The following is a 26,433-nucleotide window of genomic DNA, read 5'->3' as shown; positions in this document are numbered from 1 at the left end:
TGAGCACGAACCGTCAGACTACACCACGCAAGTATCTCACGCAAAGGGACCCCCCTCAACCTGGAAGTGGCACGAGTGTACAGTAGTGGCATGAGAAAGATGAGGAGAAGTAATGAAGACACAATGGAGAGAGAGAGAGAGAGAGAGAGACGGAGAGAGAGAGAGAGAGAGAGAGAGAGAGAGAGAGAGAGAGAGAGAGAGAGAGAAAAGTGGGGGATGGCAGACAATTGTAAAACGGGAAAGCCAGGAGCCCTGGGGGCAGCGCCCGCTGTGCCAGTGTCTCTGACACACTCACACAGTCTTCAGGACTGGGGCTCTGGTCCCCGCCATCAGCCAGCCAGGGCAGCCCGAGGGCTTCCGTTCCTTCCGAGACACTTTTTTCTCCGAAGGGTTTGGCACCGGGCAAGGGATCCCGCTGTGAAATTTCACACACGCAACACATCAATCGCATCAGCGACTTCTAAGTGCAGTGCAGCGCAGTCCGCAACTTACACAGTAAGCAGCAGCACTCCTTGGCTCGCCAGCCACACGCCACTTACACTGGCACACCATGCCACACCACACCACGCCACGCCACGCCACCATGGCATGGCAAGGCCAAGTGGGCGTCTAATTAATGCGATTGCAGGTTAAGCGAGTCGGGGCTCAAATCTTGTGAGATTGGCCCTTGGGGTGTTGAACCACAGACAAATTGGACTAGGGTAGAGATAAGCTCTTTTGCTGTGGGGAGCCCGCTGGAACAATGCAGGAAAAGCGAAACGCCGGGCTGGCTGCTGCAGAGAGCCAGGCTGCCAGATAGGCTACTACACCACAGGGAGAATGTGCTAAATACCTCCGAGCTCAGATTCCTGTAATGCCTGGCTGTTGACTAGTGGAATACAGCAGCATCGTGCTGCACTTTAATCGCAGGGGGCCGCCTCCTCATGGCACCCTTAAATCCAACAGTGTTTAGGTCTAGAGGACTGTGGAATGCGGACGTAGGATTGAGTAGGTATACTGCAAACTGCCCAGCGAGCACTGTACCAAAAATATGACGAAAGCGCTAAGAGGATAGCTAAACAAATAAATAAATAAATAAATAACATGTGAATTAGAAAATAAATAAATAGTCAGCTAAAGTATGTATTTCTGACACAAAGCTACTAATGCTGAAAACACTGTGGCACTAATCCAGGAAGTCACATGGAAACGATGGAATTGCTCAGCATTTCATGTCATGGCAGTTAAGTTGTTTTTTAGGGGCGGGGAGGGGAGGGATACCATAAGTAATACAATTCCGGTATGTACAATTTGTGTATATATATATATATATATATTGAATTAATTCAACAATGGTTAAATCTTCATAACATTAAGATACATGCCACATTTTGCCTTACTTTTGAAGATACTTGAGTGTCTGCAAAGCATGCAAGCGCCTTCAAAAAAAGTAAGACAAAAAGTGGCTTAGACCTTTCAGTTCTGAAGATTTAACCATTGTTAAATTAATTCAGGTGCTGTTTCCACATAGCTGGACATTTTTAAATGTGGATATTTTTTTCTCCTGTTTTGAGAAACATGTGGATAAAAATAAAAACTCCATTGTAACAGGTGCGTTTTAACCCCCTAAATGGGATATTTTTAAAGCCAGATGGGGCAGCCGTGCAGCCGTTCCTAGTGGTCTAGTGGTTAGAGAGGTGGTGTTTCAATCTAGGGGTTTCCGGTTCAAATCCCCCCTGTCCTCTCCCTACATCTCCATCCATGGCTGAAGTGCCCTAGAGCAAGGCACCTAACCCCACATTGCTCCAGGGATTGTAACCAATATCCTGAAAATAATAGTTGTAAGTCGCTTTGAATAAATGAAAGCGTCAGCTAAGTGCAATGTAATGTAATGTAATGTAATGTAATGTAATGTTTATATGTGGATTTTAAAACTCTGTTTACGTGTAAACGGAGGGCCAAACCAATGCGTTCTCAAGAATATCTGGCTAAGTGGAAACAGCACCTCAATCTACGCCACTCAATCTGAGTTTAATGGGCAGGTGCACTTGCTTAACATACAGAGGAGAATTGAATCAGAGTAATTGGGCATCCTATGTTCTGCATTGTTGTGCTTGCAACTGTGATTTGATTCAGTGATCTGTTTTTTTTATATTATTCTATTAAATCCAAGGACGAGGGGAGGAACGCTCTGGAAAAGATGGCAACCGTTTTTTTTTGCCAACTGTAGATTGGCGGCTGTGGCGTTGGCACACATACAAACACAATGCGCGTCTCTTTCTCGTTCTCTGTCTCGCACAAAAGCATGCACACACACACACATCCACACAAGCACGAACACACACACACACAAACACACACACACATACACGCACGGTTGCAAACACACACATACAAATGCCTACACATGCACACCCACCAACACAGACATGCACAGCATGACTGACGCAGACACTGAATCACTGGCAGCGTACACGCATGCCAGGACATCAAATCACATCAAATCAGTCTGAACGAATGCAGGATCCTTTCAAGGGGAGGCTTGAGCCCCACCCAGCCGTGGCCCAGACTACAGTGCAGTTCATACGGTTCACGTACGTAAACACGCCACGCCGGCGGAGGGGAGTATGATTGAGTTGTATGTCGGCGGACTGCTGTGCTGTGCTGTGCTGTGCTGTGCTGTGCTGTGCTGTGCTGTGCTGTGCTGTGCTGTGCTGTGCTGTGCTGTGCTGTGCTGTGCTGTGCTGTGCTGTGCTGTGCTGTGCTGTGCTGTGCTGTGCTGTGCTGTGCTGTGCTGTGCTGTGCTGTGCTGTGCTGTGCTGTGCTGTGGGATGTGTGCTACTGGGTTAATACTGTATTAGTGGCACAACTCCTAACAAGTCAATAGGCGGAGAGTCACTAGGCCACTGACCTCTCCTCCCAGCTCGCTCAGCTCCCACTCTCCTTCTCTCCCTCTCTCTCTCTCTCTCTCTCCCTCTCTCTCTCCTTTTCACTTTTAGTCTGTCAATCACACCTGGTCTCTCTGTCATACACCATATAGTCTGAATCCACATATTTAATCACATTGTTCTCTCTCTCTCTCTTTCCTTTCCTCTCTGCACCTTTCAATCACACTCTATACTATTCTCTTTTTCTTTCTCCATCTCTGTCTATTTCTCAATCTGTCTATCTCGCTTCGTTCTCGTGCACATTGATATCTCTTGGGCTCCCAGCATAATTTCCCTTCTGTAAATACCAGCTGGCAAAACTAGCAACATGTTTCTGATGGCCATCCAAGAGTGTAAATGCAGCTGTGTAAAGGAGCTGAACGCATCAAGCCAAAAAAAAAAATCACCTCCTCCCTAGTTATCTCTCTCTCTTGTTCTCTCTTGTTCTCTGTCACACTGATTCACATAGCATCAGTGGTGTAGTCTACTTTTTTATGGTGGGTATACTGTATATTTTAGATTTTTTTAAGTGGGTATACTGTATATATTTGTGCTATTCAAAACAATGGATGAACCAATTTTAAGTGGGTATACTGAAATCCCTGAAATTTAGAAGTGGGTATACTCTGTATACCCGCGTTCTACGTAGACTACACCACTGCATAGCATAGTCTTACAAGAGCCCACTACATTACAATCAGGGCTCTACATTAACACCAGCCAACCGGCCAAATGCGGATGAAATTTCAGTTTGGCTTGTAGAAAAGACAACTTACTAGCCACAATGACCCATTAGTGAGTGTGTGTTTGGCTAAATTGACACATCTACTAGCCATTTTATCTGGTGATGAAAACAGTTAATTTACAGCCCTGATTATAATGTCACACTCGGTTTATCTATGTACGTAAATGTCTAATTGTTTGTCTGTTTGTTTATCTGTTTGTCTCTATCGGTCTGTACAGTACGTTTTTCAGTGTTAATTCTACATTGAAGAGGTTTGATTTTATCAGCCTTAGTGCTGGCCCTACACCATAAGTGTTGAATTAACACTGCGAAATGTCCACGTTTCAGCTGGACACTCCTAGTCAGGCCAAGAGCAATGTAAATATCGCTTCTGATCTCCCGAAAAATCGGGAACTCCACCCATTTTTGTCGGACACCAGTCAACCAGTAGCAAGCCCAGGGAGGTGGGTCAGCCATGCCGTTTGGGAAACATTAATTGTTATGCTCTTGGTCAGACCAAGTCTCGAAGAGATTTGAAAGTCGATGATAATCAGGCTAGGGCACTCCTACATGAGTACTGAGCTATTAATTAAAAAGGCCTAATATAATAACAAATATGGACAGATGGAGGAGAAAGAGAAGAGAAGAGGCAGATTTTGCAGTGGGGCCATGGCTGCTCCTTGTAGCTGGCTGATTTTACGAAGGAGGGGAGCCCTCACTGTCACAACCATAATGTCAAGTGAATACGGGGGAGAGCGCTGGGGTGAGGGGGAGACAAAGGTTATGCAACTTATTATTCACCGCGACCAATCTGCCATTCTATATTCTTTTGTGTTCGCCGGCGCTTCTGATTTTGCCTTCATGCTGAGTAAATTGAAGACCACAAAACTCCATTCAATGTGTCACAGTAGCATCACTTTTGCAGTGACAATGATATGGATGTAGTACATTGCCCTAATGCATGCATATGCCTGGGAAACACAAAACAGTCATATCGACACCTTAACACAATCGTTTTGTTTTTGAAATTACTTTCTGAACACTAGACCACACACACACACACACACACACACACACACACACACACACACACACACACACACACACACACACACACACACACACACACACACACACACACACACACACACACACACACACACACACACACACACACACGCTCATCACACTGTACAAAGTCTACTTTCCAACATTATTATCTGCACTCACACATACAGAATAAAATAAACAAATAAAAAATGAGAGAAAGCCAAGAAGGTGTGCGAGCCAAGACTCATTTCATGCTGCACTGCTTGCCCTATGCACTGAGTTTGCCCGACTTGACACAGATGCACAGCGCACACAGTCTTAGGAGCGGCAGCAGTGGCAGCAGTTTGACACACAAAAGTCAGCGCTCATAGAGACGCACGTGTATGGCGGTGATCCCCATGACACCCATGCAAAGCTGATAACAAGAAAAGAAAGCAAGCGAGCAAGATATTCAGAAACTCAGAAATAAAGAAGCCCCTCTTCTTACCTTCTTCTGCTGAATTAGTCTGTAGAAACAGCGAGAGGGATAGAAAGACACTCCACATCTCCACTCCAGAATGGTACTACTAGCTCAGAGGGAGGTAGAGATGGAGTAGAAAGGAACCAGGGAACGAGAGAGAGGGAGTTGGGAGAGGGGGGGGACTGGATGGGGGAGGAGTCTGTCTGTTCGTTTCATTTCAGATTAGAGAGAGAGAGGGAGAGAGAGAGAGAGAGAGAGAGAGAGAGAGAGAGAGAGATGCCTCTTTAAAAATAAGGGGAAAACCTAAGGCATACGGGTAATTGGTATAGTGTAGTTGTAATTAAGGCATGGGAAAAATACCACACATATTTTGTTGCGTGCAACGGACTCAATGTAAGCGGTGCTCTCTGTTCATTTTCCACTATCCCCTCATCTACATTTTAAAACCAAACCACAACTTGTGTATCAGTGTTGAGCCAACTCAGGAATTGTAGTAGCCTATGTGCTTCAGCACGCTGCAGAAACTGACAGCAAACATGACCCTCTAAATAATCTTTCTTCCACGATATACAGGTTTTTTGTTTTTTTTTCAGAAAAAAAAATAATTTTTTAATGTGCTCAGTAAACAACTTAAAAACTTTCCTACATTCTGTAGGTGTGCACAGATAGGGACGAGATGGTGCTAAAGCACCTGCCCCTTTGTCATACAGGACAAAAATGCCCTTTTGAAAGTATAATATAATATAATGTAACACAATATAATATAATACGATATAATATAATACAGCCTATGTTCTACTAAGGCATCCGGAGGTTCCAAATGCTCCCCCTCGAGCATTTGCCCCCCGAAATGTCTGTACAAGCCACTGGGTTGTCATTGAAAAGAACAATGGTACTAAGCAACTTACCTCAGGCAGTATAGCTTGCATTCATACACAGGAGCGAACTTGAGACAAGGTTGGGGTTGTGCTTCCTGTGTAGACATCTCCCTCTACTGGTCATCTGGGCCACTCACAATTGTCACAGCATCAAAGATGAGAAATCTGTGTCCTGTAAATTACATTGAAGAAGCAGACAATACAGAAGGTTGTGAGATGCCATTTGGAGCTGCACAGGAGTAAGAAGCAGTAGATATGAATAGGTTAAAGGTCCAGATTATAAACATGTGTTGCCCATTCAATATATATATTTTAAAAAGATATTTACCAATACTGTACAGTATTTCTATTTCTACTTGCTTTGAACTTTATATTGTATGTGTACAGGAAGCATGCTTTTAGTTGCATATTCATGTGCCATCTTGGACGACTTAAAGGGACACTGTGTGAGATTTTGTTTATTTCCGGAATTCACGCTGCCCATTCACTAATGTTACCTTTTTCATGGATACTTACCACCACCATCAAATTCTAAGTATTCATTATGACTGGAAAAATTGCACTTTTCATACATGAAAAGGGGGATCTTCTCCATGGTCCGCCATTTTGAATTTCCCAAAATAGCCATTTTTAGCTGCAAAAAGGACTGTACTTGGACCATACTAGAAAATATTTGTTTATTACTTAGTAAACTTTCATGTAAATATCAAATTTGGCAATAGGGAGCCTAGTTTCAATGAGCAGCATAGTTGCAGTACCTTTTTTCACCATTTCCTGCACAGTGTCCCTTTAATAATCAGACACATAGCTGGTTCTGAATTTCTCCATTTTTGGCCCACTATGCCGTAATAGACTGCACAAGACGAGCATCAGACGTTGTATGTTCACTACATGCTTCAAGAACTGGAGGAAAAAATACCTTTTCACTGTGAAGTCGGACAAGCTCTGCTTTCAAGTGAAGCAGGGCACCTACTGTATGGTTTTTTAATGTTTTGGGGCTTTTTAGCCTTTATTTAGATAGGACAGATGAATAGATGACAGGAAGTAAGTCAGAGAAAGAGACGTACTCGAACCTGGGTCGCCCGCATATAGTCATGGGTAAGCGGTTAGGGCGGTCAGTCTTGTAACCCAAAGGTTGCTGGTTCGGCTCCCAACCTGCCAGGTTGGTGGGGGGAGTAATTACCCAGTGATCTCTCCCCCATCCTCCTCCATGACTGAGGTACCCTGAGCATGGTATCGTCCCACCGCACTGCTCCCTTTCGGGGGCCATTGATAGATAGATTATTTATTTGTCCTTTCGGAAATTTGTTCTGTGCCATTTTCAGTGCATCTGATACAATTACAAAGACAAAGACATTACAATAAACAAGAACACAATAGACAAACACGACCCCCCCCCCCCCTCGCCTCCCCTCCCTCTATAGGACAAAAAGACAGGTTGACAAAAAACCCAACATAAACACAGTAAAGTGCAGTATTCAGTACCAAAGTGCAGTGTGCTATTCAGTCTAACTTACAGTTCTCTTATTTAGGATGGATATACTAGTAGGTATAAATGATTGGCGGGCTCTGTTTGTCTTAAATGAGGGCATCCTAAACCTCCTACCTGAGGGCAACAACTCATATGCTTGCTGTAAGGGGTGGGAGAGATCATCACATATGGTATTTGCCTTCTTTACCACCCTTGCTTCAACAGTCATGGCCATGCTATTTAGTGGCTGGCAAGCAATCTTGCTGGCCATGTTGATTATCTTATGCAGCTTATTTTTATTAACAACAGACAGGGAGAAGTACCAGGCCACAGAACAGAAACATAAAATATTGGGGGCTGCCCCCTTGCCGCAGTGAGGCATAAATGCAATTTTGTTCACAGTGCAGTGCACAATGCAGTGTTCACTTGTGTGCTGTGGAGTGCTGTGTCACAATGACAATGGGAGGTGGAAAAAGCTTTTATCCACTTTAACCTCTTCACTTTCATAAACCTTGTAGTGTATTACTAAAGGCCCTGTGTTGTGCCATATAGTAGTGTAGTACTTTCCAATGACTAGTGCAGTATTCCACTGTTGGAACAGCGTGCATTGAAGGGCTATAGGAAAATCTCAGTGTAAAATGAAAATGGGCACATTAAAAAGGTCACCTGCACTACTATTTATAAACACAGCCATGTGTGAAGAGGGGCTGGGCATGCTCAGTGAAGGCCCACGGGATGCACATGATGTACATGATGGTCATCATGGTTACAGCTGAATCGCCCTGTCATGTGTTCAGAAATCAATACTTCAACTAGGGTTGCCAATACAAGTTCTTAGTACAAGCAAACAGTAGTGGAAAATGTCATCACCACTGACCTCACTGCACTGTCCAAAAAGGCCCTAGGGGCCAAAACAGTATCATGGCCATTGTGGCTGTGCATCGTAAAAGGCTATTGTGAATGGACACTCTGTGGCAACACATCTCCATCCTTTACCTCAGCGTTTTTCAATCACTGTGCCAGGGAACACTAGTGTGCCGTGAGAGAAACATCTAGTGTGCAGAGGAAAATGATACTGTAGAATGACTGTGCCGGTACATTGTTAATATAATAAGGCAATAGGGTTTTACTTTTAGTTCACATTTACAATACAACTGGTGGTGCGCCTTGGTATTTTGGCTTCGAAAAAGGTGTCTTTCTTGGCTCAAAAAAGGTTGAAAACCACTACTTTACCCAGGGGTGGAGAACCTTTTTCATTCAAGCGGCCTCTTTAAATTCCTCCAAGGACCGTAAAAGTCCTCTGAGCATCTTACTATGAACACAAACCAGGATTTCCCCCTGCACTTTTATGCTTATATTGAAGGGAGCAGCCTTTAAAACTGACCCCACCTAGGTCTCCTGAATATAACTATTGCAAATGTAATGTCTATGATTTATTAACAAAATATTTCCTATTTCATCTGAAGCTACATAACATGAAAATTACATCAGGGGCCGGATATAACAGCCTCAAGGGTCGTAAATGGCCCTCGAGACATAGGTTCCCCACCCCTGGCTTTACCCCTGCCTGCCAACCTCATCACAGCAGCTGCTCCCTTCTTCTAATGGACTATTGCTAAATTGTAAATTGTATTTAACACTTTGTTATAAATCACTGCACTTCATGTGCAGATCGTGGCCAGTAGAGAAGGGTCCGCTGGTGATGTCTGTGTGACTTACGTGGATGCTGTGGTGAAGAATGATGCAAACTTGGAACTGTGAGGAACAGAACTGTACGGTCATGCCCTTGATGTTCCTTCTTGACACACATATGCACCCTATCTGCCTCACAGACACACACACACAGATAGAAATAGATTATCATGTAACCCACTCAGGGAAGTGAAATAACACTCATTTGAAAAGGAGAAGCTGAAAGAGACGGAGTGTACCTTAGACAACGCCAGGCAGAATATATCAGAAGCTTAGCCTAGTAAACCAGCGCCACCCGCTGGACGCCAATTTTTTTTGGCTGCGAGTGGGTCTGGCCTCACATCGTTGGAGTGGTCTGCCAGGCTTGCCAGGAATCTGGCAAACCAATCACAACGCAGAGATTTGTTTTGAATCAAAGCGGGCGGGGTTTTGAGGGAGTGACGACGAAGCTTGCAACGTTGGGAAAGCACATCAACGAGAAAGATAGCGCTGATTGGTCAGAGCGCCGGCCTATAGGCACAGGCACGGTTTGAAAGACAACGGGTTGTTCTCATCAACAATCTTTGGATGTACTATTCATCGGGGCCAGACTAACTTACACATCCAATCTCACATTTAGGCTGGTTTATCAGGCTATAAGAAGCTCATAAAAGAAGGATAGCGTGATATTTATCCACAAACGGACTGTGGATTGGATGGGAGTTTTTTTTCTTCTGCTTGCATATGGAAAGGCTGATATTTGTGGTGGAGGAGATGGATCATCTCATCTCCTCCGCCACAAGTCTGTGATTGCTCTGGTCAAGGGCCACCAGCGCAAATATTGTCCTTGTATAATTGACCCGATGGAATCGTGTCTCTGCCACTCAGGTTCCTGCTCACAAATCCAAAGACATAGTATGCTACTAAGCACATCACAGACATGGCATATAGACATCAATGGTGAGACGTGGTGGAAACACATTTCCCATGCAGGGTTTCTTTAGTTTATTTTTCATGTTCTTTCACAAGAAAATATACAGTACAATGTAGTAGTAACAAAATACAAACAATACAAAATAGAAGCACAAACTGAGAAAGACAGAGTCACTTGGTTTGAAAATTGTATTTTGATTGTGGTATAAATGAATGATCATATCTGGGCTGAAGATCGCTGGTCAAGAGATTGCGAACAATACATGGTCCATGTGTACTATGTGTCCATGTGTCCATGTTGTAAATGAGGTGTTTTTTTGGTGCAAAGATTTCTGAATTTTTCATATCTCAAATTCAATGTAGGTGTCGATGTAAAACAAAATAAATAAACACAAAAGCTGGAAAACAGTAAAACAAACCGTCTCATAAAAATAATTCTCATATGGCTTTTATGAAAGTGCAGAAACAATCATAGAGTGCATTTGAAAGGTTTCGTTGCAAAACGGTGTATATCCATGTTTGTATTGGGCATTCCATTGCATTGCATTGCAAAATGCGTTTTGTATGGGTTTAAAAAGCATGTTCCCAAAAATATTTGAATGTCAAGAATTCACACATAGGTGATAGGACCTCTGAACGGTCATTTCCAATGATAAAATGCAAAAGTCAAAAATGATGGATACACCGTTTTACAGCGAAACCCTTCATTTCCAGTAAAGTGCACACGGTAAGCCAACATACACAGCAGCAAATGTACAGGTAACACACTTTTGGGACATTTGTTACAAGTTACAGTTATCATCAATAGAAGACCCCAGCCAGGCAAGTACAGTATGTACAATATTATACAAACACATACCACAGTGCACGTACAGTATGACACTGACACATATGCAAAACATGCTTTGAGATTCAATAAATAGGTAAAATATTACAACTATATTCCTAAATCTCTGTCTAGTCTCGGACAAACGGGTACAGTATTTTGATAAACAGTAATGGCTGAAATGGTTTGTCTCAAAGCTTTATATAAAATATTCATGACTTAAAATGCATTTGTGGGTCTCGAGGCACCAGTATTCTGACAATCAAATATAATTGGTTGCCTGAATAAAACAGTAAGGATGTAAAGCCAAGCCCTATGAAATGTTTTGCTCCCTGTCATGCTCCAGCTTTGCAGTGCATACACTTATGTAATTATGTAAATATTATTATTATCTTACTATGCACTCATTTTTCTTTCTGTACTTTTGACTGTCGAAATGCTCAAAGCACTGCATACTGTATACGAATGTCAAAGCTGTTGAGCTTTTCAAGTTAGGCTAAGTGCAGTACCCCCATTCACTCAGTACACAGTTTCACCTGTATCCAATGTGCATACGCTACTCTACAAAACTACTCTACTAAAAATCTTTTGAAGTCATATCATGTGAGGGTAGAATAAGTGGAGGTCTTTGATCTGGTCTAATGGTTTTTAGATAACGGTATCAGTGTAGCAGCACACTTAGGAACTGTGAGTGTATCAGTTTGGCCAAGAGAACGGAGCATCCCGTGCCAGGACAGGAGTGCAGGGTCCCATCTGTACTGGCTGAGTGAGGAGGTGCAACACTGAGGTGCACTTACGGCAAGCCAATGGGATGCCAATAGGATGCCAACAGGACACATTATCTAAGGAGGGGATGTATGGATACATAAGATGGAGAGATGGAAACCAGCTCTGTCTTGATCAGAGCAGGGGTGCATTTCTCAAAAGACAAGTTGTTAGCCTGTAAGCAACTTGAAAATACATTGAAAACAACAAAGTAGCTAATGTAGTAAGCAACTTTGGTTTCGAGAAATGCACCCCAGAGTTGTAAAGTGGAAGTAGAAGTACTCTTACAAGTGTAATAACAACACCAGTGGTGTGATATAACATGGTTTCAACTCTGTAATATCATACTATGAGTGTTGCAATTACATCTATAGGAGTAGTTCTACTTCTACTTTATTCAACTCTGGATCAGAGAGAGGTGGATAAGGCGACAGCATGCAGGGCACCCAATCAACAACACAACACATTTTGCAGTGTTGATTCAGCACTTTCATAGTGCAATTTTACATTCTTCTACCTATAGAGAGCAGAGAGAGGGTCCGAGGCACTCTGAAGTGAAGTTAAAAATCCTTTATTTTCCTTAGTGGGACATCAAGCCGATGTGTTTCGGTCACTTGCGACCTTCTTAGTCCTGGAGAAGGTTGCAGGTGACCGAAACGTGTCGGCCCACTCAGGAAAATAAAGGACTTTTAACTTCCCTTCAGGGTGCCTCGGACCCTCTCTCTGCTCCCTACATGTATCTGTGTCTCGACACCGATGAGCACCTGAAGTTACTTGACAACCCACAGACGCACCTCTTCCTCTCTCTCTCTTAACACTCTTCTAGTTGGTCCTACTCCATAACTTCTTGAAGTAACACTGCCAAATGCACTGCCTACCAGTGTTGCCAGATTGGGTGGTTACCCGCCCAATTGGGCTACTTGGGATGGCCGTCTGCGAGTAAAAACGGGAAAAATTGGCCATTTGGCGTTTTTTTTGTGCCGTTTTGGGCCCATAGAAGTCAATGCAATTTGTTGAAATTGGGCGCAATTTAGCGCATTTTGGCGGTTTTTGAGAACCTTTTGGGCGGCATTTGATCATTCACATCTGGCAACACTGCTGCCTACCAACCAACCAAGTCACCATAAAAGGCATTGCAGCAGGAGCTTTCCAGAACCACTGGTCAACCTCAAGCTGCTGCTCTCTACATCCATTAGGAAATACGAGAAGGAAGATCTTTCTGGAAACTGAAGATTGGTTTGTACGGTCTCAAGTGAGTGCTTTGACTATGCTATGACAGCTGTATTGAAAGTGAGACTGCTCTTCGGAAAATGTCTACACCCTTGGAACATAAGAGATTTGTTCCAGTGATTGAGAATTTTACAAATAATAATACTTATTTGAGTAACATCACCATCATTAGAAGCTTCAAACATTATACATAATAAATATTGACCCAAGAGGTATCTCAACCAGCAGAATCTCCTTAGTTTGCAGGGGTTAGCACCCACAAATGATCACATGCACAAGTCCATTGACCATACTCAATACAGGAAATGTGCATTAAGGATCAATTCTCTCTAAACAATAGAAATTGATAATACTACTAGCAACATTGTTCTAAAAATATAGCCCCTGTATTAAAACATGAGGCTATCAAAAATACTTTAGTTATGATTTGAAGTGGAAATGACTGTAGCGTCCCTGTATGCTGCTGTAAGATGTCTATACGACACCTAAGGTTTGACGTTTTTCATGAAAGAGAGACTTGTTTCTTTTAAAGTCCATTCATCCGTTCAGTGCCAGTATAATCAGGGCCGGTAGGGTCAATAGTGCTTAAAAAAATGGCAATCCTCATGATGACTCCAACAAAGGTGACTGATGGTGACTAGGGGAAAGGTCACCGTGTGCCATCATTCAGATCATTTCAGTCTCCCAACACTCAGTGGAATGCATTCTGGCAGTCAAGGCTTAGAGGCAGTGTGTTACAGTATTTCTACGAATAACCTACGCACAGTATGTTACTGTTATTTAACACATGCTGGAATACTTACTGGAATGTTAATGTTCAAACTACACTTTGCACTATGCATTTTACAGAAAAAATGTAATGACATTGGCATAGTAACTCACATTGACACTGTACAGACATAGTAAACCTTTCACATGATGGTACCTTTTAGTCTTGGTGCCTTGGCTTTAGTTTTGGTTATTTTTTATATTATAGATAAGATCATGTGACCTTGTTGTATCCCTTCTGTCTCATTTAAAGAAAACTGGCCATAAAGAGAACAATTTAAACTTCCTGACTTGAACGTCACAACAGCCTATGTAAAATGTGTTAATTGTGGGCCTGACATGGGGTGCTTTACTCTGTTCAGGTCCAAGAACACCTTTGTGAAAGCTCTGTCACATATCTTAATTAAAAAGACAGGTGGTTTACACAACTAGTATAGTATGCTGACCAGGTCTGAACGTCTGAACCACATTGTCTGTGTCCGCTTCCTGTACTTGGGTCTACCATGGTTGTCTTTTGGAAGCAGTGAGTTGTGGTGTGACCACCTTAGTTTCCCAGTTACTATGAATGAAAAAAGGGCTCGCACAATAATCAGGATTTTCTTTTGGAAAGTGTTTTTTGTTGGTTTATTTTCCCATTTATAAGGGAGACAAAGGGTTGTAATGGCTAAAGTGTCCTTGAGACAGGCACCTAACCCCCCATTGCTCCAGGGACTGTAGCCAGCACCCTGTAATAACTGTAAATTGCAGTTGCAATGGCAAAAAATCAGTTAAGTGCAATGTAGTAGTACTGTAGTAATAGTAGTACTGTAGTAGTAGTAGTAGTTCCGAAGAGTGTGCGAGCCCTTTTCTTTTCATAGTAACTAACTGTTGTTCAGCACCTGGCATGTGTACGGTACAAAGACTCCTTTCCAAGTGCCAACTCGATGTCCTCCTCCTAGGCAGATGGGAGGCCGTTCTGGCTCTTCTCCACCGGGGGGAACTCCACCATGGGGACCTTCTCAGTGGTGGGCGAGACGGGGAGAGTGACCTCGCCCTCCTGGGGAGGCGGGGAGGACGGCCCCGAGGAGGAAGCATTGAAGCCACGGGCGATATCCTCGAACGTCCGGCCTTTGGTCTCGGGCACCCGGAAGTAGGTGAAGATGATGAAGAAGATGAGGAAGACCACGAAGATGATGAAGACATAGGAGCCGCACAAGTCCTAAACACAACACAACAAAACACAACATTGAGAACAGGGAATGGCAGTGATTAATTATCTTTATCACAGTTACTATTATTATAATACTGAATACAACAGCACATCATCCGAGTGTAGAATGGCTAGATTTCAATGCTCCTTTAACCCGCTTTAATCATGCAAAGCCACTGTTATAACCTTCATTTCCATCAAAATGTCTTAATCTGTTACTGACTATGTCTCAATCTGTTAATTGAGACGCTCTGTAATGTCATCGCAATGTTGTTATGATGAACTTGGGCTTTTTTAGCAACTAAGTTAAATGGGATCACTGGCAATCCCATCTGCAGTGATAGCATAGGTACTGTAATTAAATAACTGAATATCATACCGCCAGTGGGGGAAAGAGGAGTCCAACCAGGAAGTTGGATGTCCAGTTGGAGCATCCAGCCACTGCAATGGCAGCCGGGCGAGGGCCTTGCTCGAAGAGCTCCGTGGCAATGAACCATGGGATTGGGCCCGGACCCATCTCGAAGCTTGCTACAAAGGCAAATACTGCAACGATGGCCAAGTAGCTGACGTTCTTATTCATTGGCTGTAACAGAATGGAATTTAAAACAAATTTACAATCATTCTTTAAAAAAAAAATTGATATTGGTTGACAGTATGGTAGGAGATCTTGGAAAAAACAGCTCAAGAGCAAATGGTAAACAAATGCTTCAGAAAAAAATCTCCTACCTTAGGTTTAAGATTACTGTGGCAATTAAATAAAAAAAATCCAATAACAAAAGTACAGTACAGAAAGCTGGACACTCACAATCAGTTCCATGGAGATGGTCATGAGGAGAGCGCTAATGGCCATTCCAGCCAAGCCAATAATGTGGAGCGTTCTGCGTCCGGCCCTGTCCACCAAAAACAGCTACGGAAAAAAAGAACAGAGTACAACTCAATACAGATATCTGCATGGAACCCATTGTAGTTAAAATGACAGTTACTGCAATTGGTGCAGCACAGGTATGCTACAAATTGCTCAGGTAGACAATAACATAAGCAGCAAAACATGTACGCCGGTAGTCTAATGCTAAAAATTGAATTGAACATTTTCAAACATTATACAATGCACAAAATGTTCAAACATAATAAAAAAAATATGCTGTAAAAACGTCAACCTTTGATGGCTGCTGTGTATTGTGATTCCAGTGCAATGTAGACCAAAGGAAGACATGTACTTACAGATACTACGGTGAAAACTGTGTTGACAACTCCAGCTCCTATTGTAGCATAAATGGGTTCAGTCACTCCAGCTTTTTCAAAAATGTCTGTAGAATAGTAAAACACCTGCAAGAGACACAAAGCACAAAACACTTGTCACTGGTGAGTGCAGAACCTGACCAGATGAGGTCAATTCACGCCACAAATTATAACTACATCCATAACTACAACTACTTTGTGTATTACAAAAAATAGTTGATGTGAATTAAGTTGTTTGTAACAGTAATGGCAGGCACAAACTACATCTTAAGCATTTGAGCAATTTCATTAATTAAAACGAGAAATGCACTCATAGAGTGCAGACCTCTGCCTTCTTTTTGTGGAGTTAGAAACTGGAATGTCCCGCAATTCCATTTGCGGTCACTAGGGGTGTCTAGATTTCTAGGCTAGCAATGGGGAGGAATCTTTGAAAAAAGAATCCTGGTTCCAGTTTGTGATCCGGATCACCACCAAAATGTAATGACTTGTTCCATAGGTCATTCCCAACAAATTTCAGTCAAATCTGTCCATGAGTTTTTGAGTGCTGCTGACAGATAAAAAGACAAACAGAGATACAAACCAACGCGACCGAAAACATAACCTCCTTAGCGGAGGTAAAAAACACGTCAGCCTATCACATTTTCTCCCAATTTAGGTAACACCCTGCTCTATTTATTGTTTTCACACAGAAAAAACTAAAATACCTTTCTTAAGCGTTCACTGCACACACACCATGTACAGTACGTACAAGTAGTTACAGTTATTGTTGCTGCCTTCTTGATGGCACAAATGGACCTTTAATCTAATAAGGGCTTTCAGATCTACAGTGCTAGCCACTGGGGCTATGAATGTAGAATTCTTGCACACCTCCTTTGGTCAGGTGCGTCGGAGTGGAACCCTTGGGTCGCTAACGGTAAAGAAAAGAAAGCTCCCGCACACTGTTCACATTTGCATGGTTTACTGCGACGTTTCGGTCTACTGACCATCTTCAACCGATTCCTAATACTGTACTACTAATACTTTGGAATTGCTTGAAGAAGGTCATCAGGTTATCAAATACTGCATGCCGGCCGGACATACGTACAGCATTGATTCCGGAGAGCTGCTGGGAGAGCTGCAGCACGATGGCGATGATGATGGGCTGCCTGTAGGCGGGGCTGCGGAACAGCTCGGGGATGGTGACCTTCTTCTCCATGGCCATCTTCCTGCTCTCCTCCTTCATCTCGTTGATGTCATCGCTCACGTCCTCGTAGCCTCGCAGACGCACCAGTGCTGTGTGTGGGGATCGAGAAATGGAAGATGATCATGCTCATGCTGTGTCTTCATAACCTGCAGCTGCAATGTTTTGTACTTGAGTTGTTCTTAGGGTTTACTGGCTACAAGCGGCCTACCAGTCATGGTTGTACTACGTGTACTGTGCTTAATTACTATTTTCAATTAAAGTTTTGGTGTTTGACTACTAGCACTTTACTTTCTGCCTCATCCATCTCTCTCTCTCTCTCTCTCTCTCTCTCTCTCTCTCTCTCTCTCTCTCTCTCTCTCTCTCTCTCTCTCTCTCTCTCTCTCTCTCTCTCTCTCTCAGCAGACCCACCTTGTTGCGCCTCCTCCTCCTGGTTGAGGTTGATGAGGAGGTGCCGGGGGCTCTCGGGGCAGAAGATCAGCATGATACACTGGAGCACTGCTGGCAGGATCGTCAGGGCCAGCAGCAAGGGCCACAGGAGGTGCGATCCAAGCAGGGACTCCAGCCCAAAGATCTGATGGGGACACACATGGATGGTCAATAAAGTTCATAGACATCTTACAAAAATTGTGTTTTTTTCTGTGCTCATGTACTTAAAATCATACAAAAAAACCTTGGCATATGCACTTATTGTTCTGTATTCCTCCTGTGCACTTTGTATCTGCACGTGCTGCATGCCATAATGATGTCCTTGATTGTGAGACGCTTTTGGATAAAAGTATCAAATGCAATGTAATGTCATGAAATGCAATGTAATGTAATGTAGTGCAATGTAATGTAATGTCATGAAATGTAATGTAATGACTGAGTGCTAGTACCTTAAAAACACAAAACATAAACTAAAATCTGACTGGTTCTGGGATTTTTTTAACGCAAGTCAAACCAAGTCAAGACATGATCTATAATCATTGGTTATGATAACAGCATAACAGTGGTGATGATGACTGAAATACACTGTATAGATAAGAGTGATTTGTGGAGCTCTTACCTGGGCCACCAGGATGCCAATCACCACACCCAGCTGGTGCAGCGTACCAAAGGCCCCACGCAGGGCAGTCGGGGCCAGCTCTCCTATGTACATGGGGCTCAGACCGGTGCACAGTCCGCAGAACAGGCCAATGACCAGTCGACCAAAGATGACCATCTCGAATGACTGACACAAGCTGGCCAAACCCATCAGAGTACCACCGATGAGGGCCAAGATGTTGTTTATAAACATGGCCTTACGCCTGCACGGGAGCACAAATACAGAAAAAAAGGAATTAATTAGTCAACATATTTACATTTTGATATGGGCCATGTGCTTGTGCCTGTTATAAATCAATGAAGTTTGCTTTGCCTCAAATGTGCTGGCAAAGAATTGTAGTATGACTTTTCAAAGCTCTAAGGATTGTGGATGTATATCCGCTACATGAACTAACACCCAATTCAACTCAAAAAGTCGTCGCTGTCAGGCAGAAACCTTGTATCTCCAGTTTTAGATATTATATCATTATTAATAAATCACTATTTTCTAAATAAAAGACCAGAAGTACTGATTTACATTTTATAAATGACTAAAAAAACGAATTTAAAAAATATTTGTTTTAAAATAGTGGATATAAAAGATTTCTGCTGGACAGTGATGAAATTCACTTTTCATCATGACCTGGCCACCCAGAGGTCTACCTGGCTATGTATGTGAACCGCCTCATGGTTGCCTAATGTGGGGTGCAGACTTATATTGGATACCTGAAACACTATTAAACTTTCATTAGAATCCATTATACAATAGTTAAATCCAGTCAATATATTTTGAGATATCTGACTGGACGAGGCACGTTGTACTGGCATTCAACGCATCGGTAAGCGGGAGGATGTCTAGGCTGACATCCTCCCCGGAGACTCAACACACCTAGCAATCACTCCGCTGTGGATAGAATGCCATCATTTTATTCCATAGCTACCTCGTGGTTGGAAAGATGTTGGCTAAGATGTTCCCGGGTGTGATTTCTGATTGCCTATGTGCCTATGGCCAAACCACACACAACCAGGAGGATGTTAGCCAACATCTTCCCTCCCACTCGTGTCATATTGCTTAAATAGGCATCATGCACTTGCAGTTAGGTTGGTATCTCTGATTGCACTTGCTGCTCCTTTTTTTGTTTGTTTTTTGTTTTTATTTTTGAAGGGGGGGGGTGCCTTTATTTCGATAGGATAGTGAAGTAATGACTGGAAGCAATTTGGGAGAGAACGACGGGGAAGGGGCGGCAAAGGACCCGAGCCGGATTTGAACTCGGGTCGGCCACATAGTAGACGAGTGCCCTACCATTAAGCCACGGCAGGGCCACTTGCTGCTCCTTTGTTGCTGGGTCACTCACCTTCCAAACTTGTTGACCAGAACTCCCACTCCGAACGAGCCGATCATGCCTCCGACACTGAAGACGGCCACAGCAAAGGCCCACACAAATTTGACCGTGCCCTCCTCCATAGCCTCTCCAGTCCGCTCCAGAGTCACATTCCGGATGAAAGTCTTCAATTTCTGAGTTTATGCAAGAAGAAATATGTGGTTATTACCGTAGCATACAGTAAAACCATGTTGTTTACACTTACACCTGCGCTATCACTCACACACCAGTGCAAACGCGCATGCGCGTGCACACGAACGCGTGCACACGCACACACACAAACACACAGACGCGCGCGCACACGCGCACACGCACACACACACACACACACACACACAAACACACTCTCTCTCTCTCTCTCTCTCTCTCTCTCTCTTACACCAGAAAATGTGCATGCACGTGCACTGCACACACACACACACACACACACACACACACGCAGACACACACACCCACACCCACACTCACACTCTCACTCACAGTCGGACAAATCCAAACATGCCAGATCATGTAATCATTTCGACATCGAGCAAAAAAAAAACCTGAATGTACTGTTCTAGATGTTCAATCAAGCCATTTCACTGTAAAGAACAACACCCTGCTTAGTCAGCTTGATCCAGCTTGATTGTGTGGTTTCCACTTTACTAACTCTGTTTTACACATGCCTAGTTGAGACAGTCATCATGGAGACTTGTTCACATATGAGAAGCAGATGATATTGCTTCATATACTGTAACTGGTTGTTCCCATCTCTGTTGTAATCTCACTCATGTGAGGGCTTCATTTCACTATGAACCACACAATGCTGTTTCACAATCTATCTCCTCTAGGTAAGAGTCACTTTACCTGTCACTAAACCCATTGACACCTACGGCAGCTGCAAAAAAGGGTGCTGAATGCCTGAGCCCTTTTTAAGAAAGAAAGTCTATAAAAACCTAAATATCTCAGCTTCTGAAGCACATAAAAATATGCACTAAGTTGCATTTAGATGCTAAGACCCTCGTCTTTCATTAGAATGTGTTCATTCATCTCAAACAAACAGAGATTTTTAATAAAGTTGTCTCAAATCTCATGAGCCTGAATGTTGTGTAATGCAGCTCCAGGCACCAGGGCCAATGTCGCGCAACGCAACATCATGCATCAATGGGTTAAGTGTGAGAATTGTGAGAATTGGCCTGGCTATCAGCCTGCCTACAAACTGTAAATTGAAATATAGTGCAGACAGAGTCGATGTTACCATCCTCTGTTTGCAGATTGGTCCACAAATAGGAGAAACCCACTGCATGGCGAAAATAACTACGTTTACAAGCAGGCCAATAGCCACAGCACTTGTACAGTCCAGTATGTACAACTACATACACTTCTCATAAGCAGCTGAATAACCAAGCTCTTATTTCATGGTCTTACCTTACCTATATACAGTAGCCCCCGGCCAGACTCTTGACATGTGTATGTATGCATGTGTGTGTGTGCTCTACTTTAAAAAAAACAAAAAACGAACTAACCCCTCTTTGCATCTGTACTTGTTGCTCTGTATAGTTCCTGTGTACTTAGTATTTGCTAGTGATGTTGGCTATGATTATGTCCTCTTTGATTATAAAGCGTCTGCCAAATGCAATGTAATGCAATGTAATGTAAATATATCTACCTCCGCAGGGGCGTTAATGACTCCAGTGTTGTAGCCGAATTGCAGAGATCCAATGACTGCCGTGAACACGCAGAACAGCAGGTAGCCTGTCACCTTCTTCTTCTTCTGCAGAATAACACACCAAAGAAGACACACATGTAAGATGAGACCCACATGACAAAGCGGTTACCCCACCAGTACGAAACTGAAGATCTCAGATATGGAAATCAGGGGTGCATTTCTCGAAAGCAACTATGGTTTCGAGAAATGCACCCTGATCATTTAAATTGCAAATTGACCAAAACAGTTTACCCATCAAAAGCAATCAAGAAATGTGCATTTCCCAATAACAAATGATTAATTCAGATTCAGAAACGTTTAATCTGTCCTATAATATTGAGCAATTAAGTTTGATAGGTCAAGCCACAATAAATTAGACAGAATAGATAAGGTAGAATAAATATTGCAAAAAAAATAAAAAGGTAGACTCAACATAAACAATCAGCAGTCATAAAGAACCCACACATATGTGGCACTGTCATCATGAAAACTTAAAAAGTGAAATTCATGGTGTGTGTGTGTGTGTGTGTGTGTGTGTGTGTGTGTGTGTGTGTGTGTGTGTGTGTGTGTGTGTGTGTGTGTGTGTGTGTGTGTGTGTAATGGCCACCTGTATTCAAACACTAGCAGCCAAGCAGTGGATGCCATGCATACACACGAGGGTGAAACCGTCATACGCAGAGAGTGCGGAACGAAGTCAGGAGTGCTCTGCACACACACACACGCTGCATCAGCGAGAGCTCTCTCTAATGTACTAATGCATGCACACGTGCACTGTGCCGCTGCAACAATAAACAAACGTCTCACATGCTCTGCTTATCTGCATCCAAGAGCTCTGCGAAAGTTACAAAGCTTCTGCTGTTGACTGACGCACAATGAGACATTCTATTTCTGTGCTTCCTGACCCTGCTCTCTACTTCTTCCCCCTCCGCTGAGATGTTGAGAAACTTCACAGCACACAAGGACACGACAGACACCTTAACAAAGTTCAGCCTCAGATACGTAGCTCTAGGTGGTTAACACACAACAACTGTTGTAGAGTACTGTACCAAATAAACCGGAAAAACGACAGCCGCAATGATGTTACCAAATGCTTCTTTACGCACGCCACAACGTAAATGTGACACAGGTTGAGTAATTGCAAAATTACAATAAATCACTTATTGAGCAACATCTGAATACAGTGGCTGGTTCACATGTTAGTCACGGGTAGTGCTTGACAGTCTGTATGCGACACAATGTATCCCTTACAACAGATATTCTTGGTCTAGACAAAACCGTTGTTAATTTGATAACGTTGCTCTCTGCAAACGCTGGGGATTACAGCACACAAGAAATTATGCACTATTCATTCAACACTCAACACTCATAATGTTCGTTCTGCTTCCTAAGTGTTGATTTAACACTGCATAACTTACTGCACATCACTAATGTAAACACATTATCATTATCAATGGAGAATCCATTGGATATCTTTTTGCTCTAACACAGTGGTTCTCAACCTTTTTTGGACAAACGCCCCCTCACCACAAGCCTCCCAACGACCCCTTGACCTCATCATAAGCCTACCAACGCCCCACTTAGTATGACAAAAATCAAATGGACTAATGCTCCCAATGACAACTAAGCCATGCCCCCTTTCAACTGTGTCCTTCCCAACACCCCCTAGGGGGCTGTACCACCCCCGTTGAGAAACACTACTCTAACAGAAGATTGCAAGCCTTTCTCAGTGACTACAAGACTAAATGACAAAACCATGGGAAGAAGGCTGGAATGGTTAAGGAGCCTATTTTCACCCACTGCCTTGGCCTATTCACACCTTGCTATAAACTGTTGCATTCAGATGGATAGGGGACAGGTCTTGACAGGCACACTTAGTGATGCTCACCTCCTCGCCCTTCATTATGTTTTGGAACACAGATATCACAGATCGGGCCGAAAACTCACGGTACACTATGTTACAGCCTGCTTTGCTCAAAGGGTATTGCCATACTTAGTCTGACTAGTAGTCCTACTCTGCTTTACCGTAGACTCATGTTTTATCCCAAGACAACTCCCCCAAACACCACTGCATACCTTAGGAGTCACTATCCAAGGAAAGACTGCATTGAGTTGACGTAAGCTAATTCTACGCTGTGTTGTTTTGTCGACCGTAGGCTTACATGAACGCCAGTGTGACATAAAATACATAACAGCCTGTAATAGGCCCTGTGTTATTTTGAAATCTTCTAAAAGGGTTCTCTATTGTATGTAACATTGAGAATATACCATTCAATATCTAAACTCAACAGAAACCTTGAGCCCTGAACATATTCGCTTGCTACAATACAGTATATCAATACATTGATGATGACCATCCTATACTAGTTCACAATGAGGATATACTACGGAGCTGACCCAGTGAGGGTGAAAGAGTGATGGAAACGTATGCGAAGCATAAATGATCATGCCCCAGTTGTACACACAGACAATTCAGACAACTGGTCACATCCACTGAGGTGTCAGAGTGTGGGATTTGCTGTAAAAAGTTTTATAGGGCAGCAAGAGGAACATTTTCTCCCCATTTCACTTCTAATTCTCAACAGCTGTAGTGCCAATGCCATAACGTCTACAAAGAAAATAAATTGATGATACATCACAAAAGTTAGTTGAAGGTTAGAATGAAAAGAATATAATGGTAACACACATGTGTATCTGGGCTGTGTTCACTCAGCGTCACGGCATCGCTCTTTATCTAGATCTCACTGTCCTTACTTGCTAGCGCACAACCAGGATGTTTGCAATAACTGATAAATGTTGCGGCAGACCGAACTGTCAAACGGACTATCTACGGTAGGGGCCGATGTGTTCTTGTGTGTGAGCAGCATGCTTCTAAAGATTTTTCAACAAAAGTGAATCCAACATCCCCACACATAATGTATGTACAGTATGCATGTAATGTAATGTAATATTTAAAACAACGTCAGAGAGGTATGCAGAAATAGCAGCTGAACAGTCTATGGCATTCTGTGGCTCTGAAACACTGAGGCTACAAGCAAAAGGAGACGTTGGGCAAAGGACCTGAGTAACCTGTCTAGTCGTCCCTCATGGGTCATGGGTTCAGACTCTTTCGTTAAAATAGCGTCTTTCTCTCCAAATGCACTCATTCACCTCTAATGCCTCACCTTCCAGCTGCTTCCTTAAGACCCAAAATCTCTCTCTCTCTCTCTCTCTCTCTCTCTCTCTCTCTCTCTCTCTCTCTCTCTCTCTCTCTCTCTCTCTCTCTCTCTCTCTCTCTCTCTCTCTCTCTCTCTCACACACACACACACACACACACACACACACACACACACACACAAGCTTGAAGCTTCAGCTCATATAATAGGCCTACAAAGACAAACTCAACAAAAACATCTTGAAGTGGCCTCCCATGGCCTTGTCTGTACAGTACAGCCTCCTCACATGTCTATAAAACATGACGTACAACAACATGCCAAAAAAGGCAGCAGCAGGCAGCAAGACATTCATGTTCAGGTTGAGACATGCCATCATAACTTGGGCACAGGTAAAGTAGAGAGCCCTTCTTCTTCTCCTTCTTCTTCCACTCATGCATTCACTTCCTTTACACCTCTCTCCCCTCCTCCACATCCCACTCCTTCTTTAAGCCAGAAAGGAAAAGTACTGGATGCATTTCTCTCATAAATTACAGGTTGACTCATTTAAGTTAGGGTGGAAGAACGTCAATTCCCCCCCTGACACAGCACAGGAAACGCTGCTGATTGTGTGAGAAATGCATTGTCTCATGGCACAGAAGGTGTTTTTTTTAAACAGGACCATGATTACAAGGCCACTCGTAAACTGTGCTTAAATTAGGGTGTGAAAAGGTACGATTTTTGTTAGATAACAACAAAAAAGCTTCAGGTTCCTAGGGCAGACAATTATATTTATTGTATGGCTTGATATGATATGGGTTTTGCTTCAGTTCTGCACAGAAAATACTTTAAACAGTATAATATTTTACAATATTTTAAAACTTGTGAAGATGATGAGACAGCATATTAGAAGTAGTCAAGTGAAGTGGGCCACTTGTTCAGGTAAAATGGGACAGTGAGTTGTCTTATGGATTATTTGTAAACAAACTGTTGAAGAATAACCTACTGGTATTCATGTTAAACCGTTGACATATAAGCAACAAAGGTACATGTCAAGTTATGTGTGAGCAGGAGGAGCAACTACTTAGGCCCTATGTGTTCAGAATTGAGATGAAGGATATGTGCACCAGCACACTTGTGTGGTTATATCATGGCACACTCGGAGTATGTGGTGTGCAGACCCATGTGCACACGTTCAACATACTATGAACATTAGTGAGTAGGACAATACAGATATATTAACTCTAAATATTTTCAACATATGACGGTATAGCAAAAGAAAACAGTTCTTCACCATTATTATGATGTATTTTCAGATTATTTCTGATGACGATTTTGTCTCAATTTGCAAGCAAAATATGGCTACCCAAATCTCATTAAACATACAATACTACAAAATAAACATATTAAAATCCTAAACATATGCCTACTACATCTCTTCTCATTTAATGTATCTTCTTACCTTGTCCTCCTCCATCTTCTCCATCTTGCCTGGTGTCAATAAGTGGGCCTCAGTGCCTGTTCTAAAAATCCAAACTCTTTTCAAACTTCTTAATCCACTTTTTATTCACTCTTCAGGTTCTAAGAGTTGAAGACCTAGAAGTTGGTTGGGTGAGAGAGAGCACTAATGTCAGTCAATACTCGAAGCAGTTTAGGTAACAAGCCTTCACGTATGAGTCAACACTGTTACGATAAAGGATGCGTAAAGACATTTACACAATAATTTGGAGGAGTCAAGTGTTCATGCCCCTCCTTCTGCCCCTCCCTATTCACTTCTTCCGCGTATCAAACCGTTACAATATGACAATCCTGAGATTTACATCGTTAAGTGTGGTTTATTTAATGGACACAAAATAAGAAAACATCTGGTAAAACTAAACA

At 42.8% G+C, this 26,433-nt stretch overlaps 2 protein-coding genes across 2 annotated transcripts in view; both read right to left on the bottom strand.

Moving 5' to 3' along the window:
• The window catches only part of ephb6 (eph receptor B6), a 60,331-nt gene extending 55,080 nt beyond the window's left edge, over positions 1–5,251 (bottom strand). Inside the window, exon 1 of the mRNA XM_063198794.1 lies at positions 5,168–5,251. Coding sequence (XP_063054864.1) covers positions 5,168–5,225 — 58 coding nt within the window. The 5' untranslated portion in view covers positions 5,226–5,251. The remainder of the gene's footprint in view (positions 1–5,167) is intronic.
• Positions 5,252–13,407: 8,156 nt separating this feature from the next.
• slc2a3b (solute carrier family 2 member 3b) lies at positions 13,408–26,227 on the bottom strand. The gene is made up of 10 exons (XM_063198793.1): positions 26,015–26,227; positions 21,386–21,490; positions 19,711–19,871; positions 18,339–18,579; positions 17,702–17,864; positions 17,195–17,382; positions 16,093–16,197; positions 15,677–15,778; positions 15,251–15,454; positions 13,408–14,880 (listed from the first exon to the last, which is right to left on the bottom strand). The coding sequence occupies exons 1-10, from the start codon at positions 26,036–26,038 to the stop codon at positions 14,617–14,619; spliced, it is 1,557 nt and encodes a 518-aa protein (XP_063054863.1). The 5' UTR covers positions 26,039–26,227; the 3' UTR covers positions 13,408–14,616.
• Between the last annotated feature and the right edge of the window lie 206 nt (positions 26,228–26,433).

Source organism: Engraulis encrasicolus, chromosome 5, assembly GCF_034702125.1.
Source record: "Engraulis encrasicolus isolate BLACKSEA-1 chromosome 5, IST_EnEncr_1.0, whole genome shotgun sequence".
Lineage (NCBI taxonomy): Eukaryota > Metazoa > Chordata > Actinopteri > Clupeiformes > Engraulidae > Engraulis > Engraulis encrasicolus.
Note: the sequence above shows the minus strand (reverse complement) of the source record. Positions and strands in the feature narration are given on the sequence as shown.

What these genes read in the sequence shown, in the direction of transcription:
- slc2a3b (XM_063198793.1), bottom strand. Translation starts at nt 26,038, where the DNA reads ATGGAGAAGATGGAGGAGGACAAG. An exon ending in TTGGCATCCTGGTGGCCCAG is followed by an intron (nt 17,865 to 18,338) that starts GTAAGAGCTCCA and finishes TGTCCCCATCAG; the next exon opens with ATCTTTGGGCTGGAGTCCCT. An exon ending in GGAGGAGGAGGCGCAACAAG is followed by an intron (nt 17,383 to 17,701) that starts GTGGGTCTGCTG and finishes CCCCACACACAG; the next exon opens with CACTGGTGCGTCTGCGAGGC.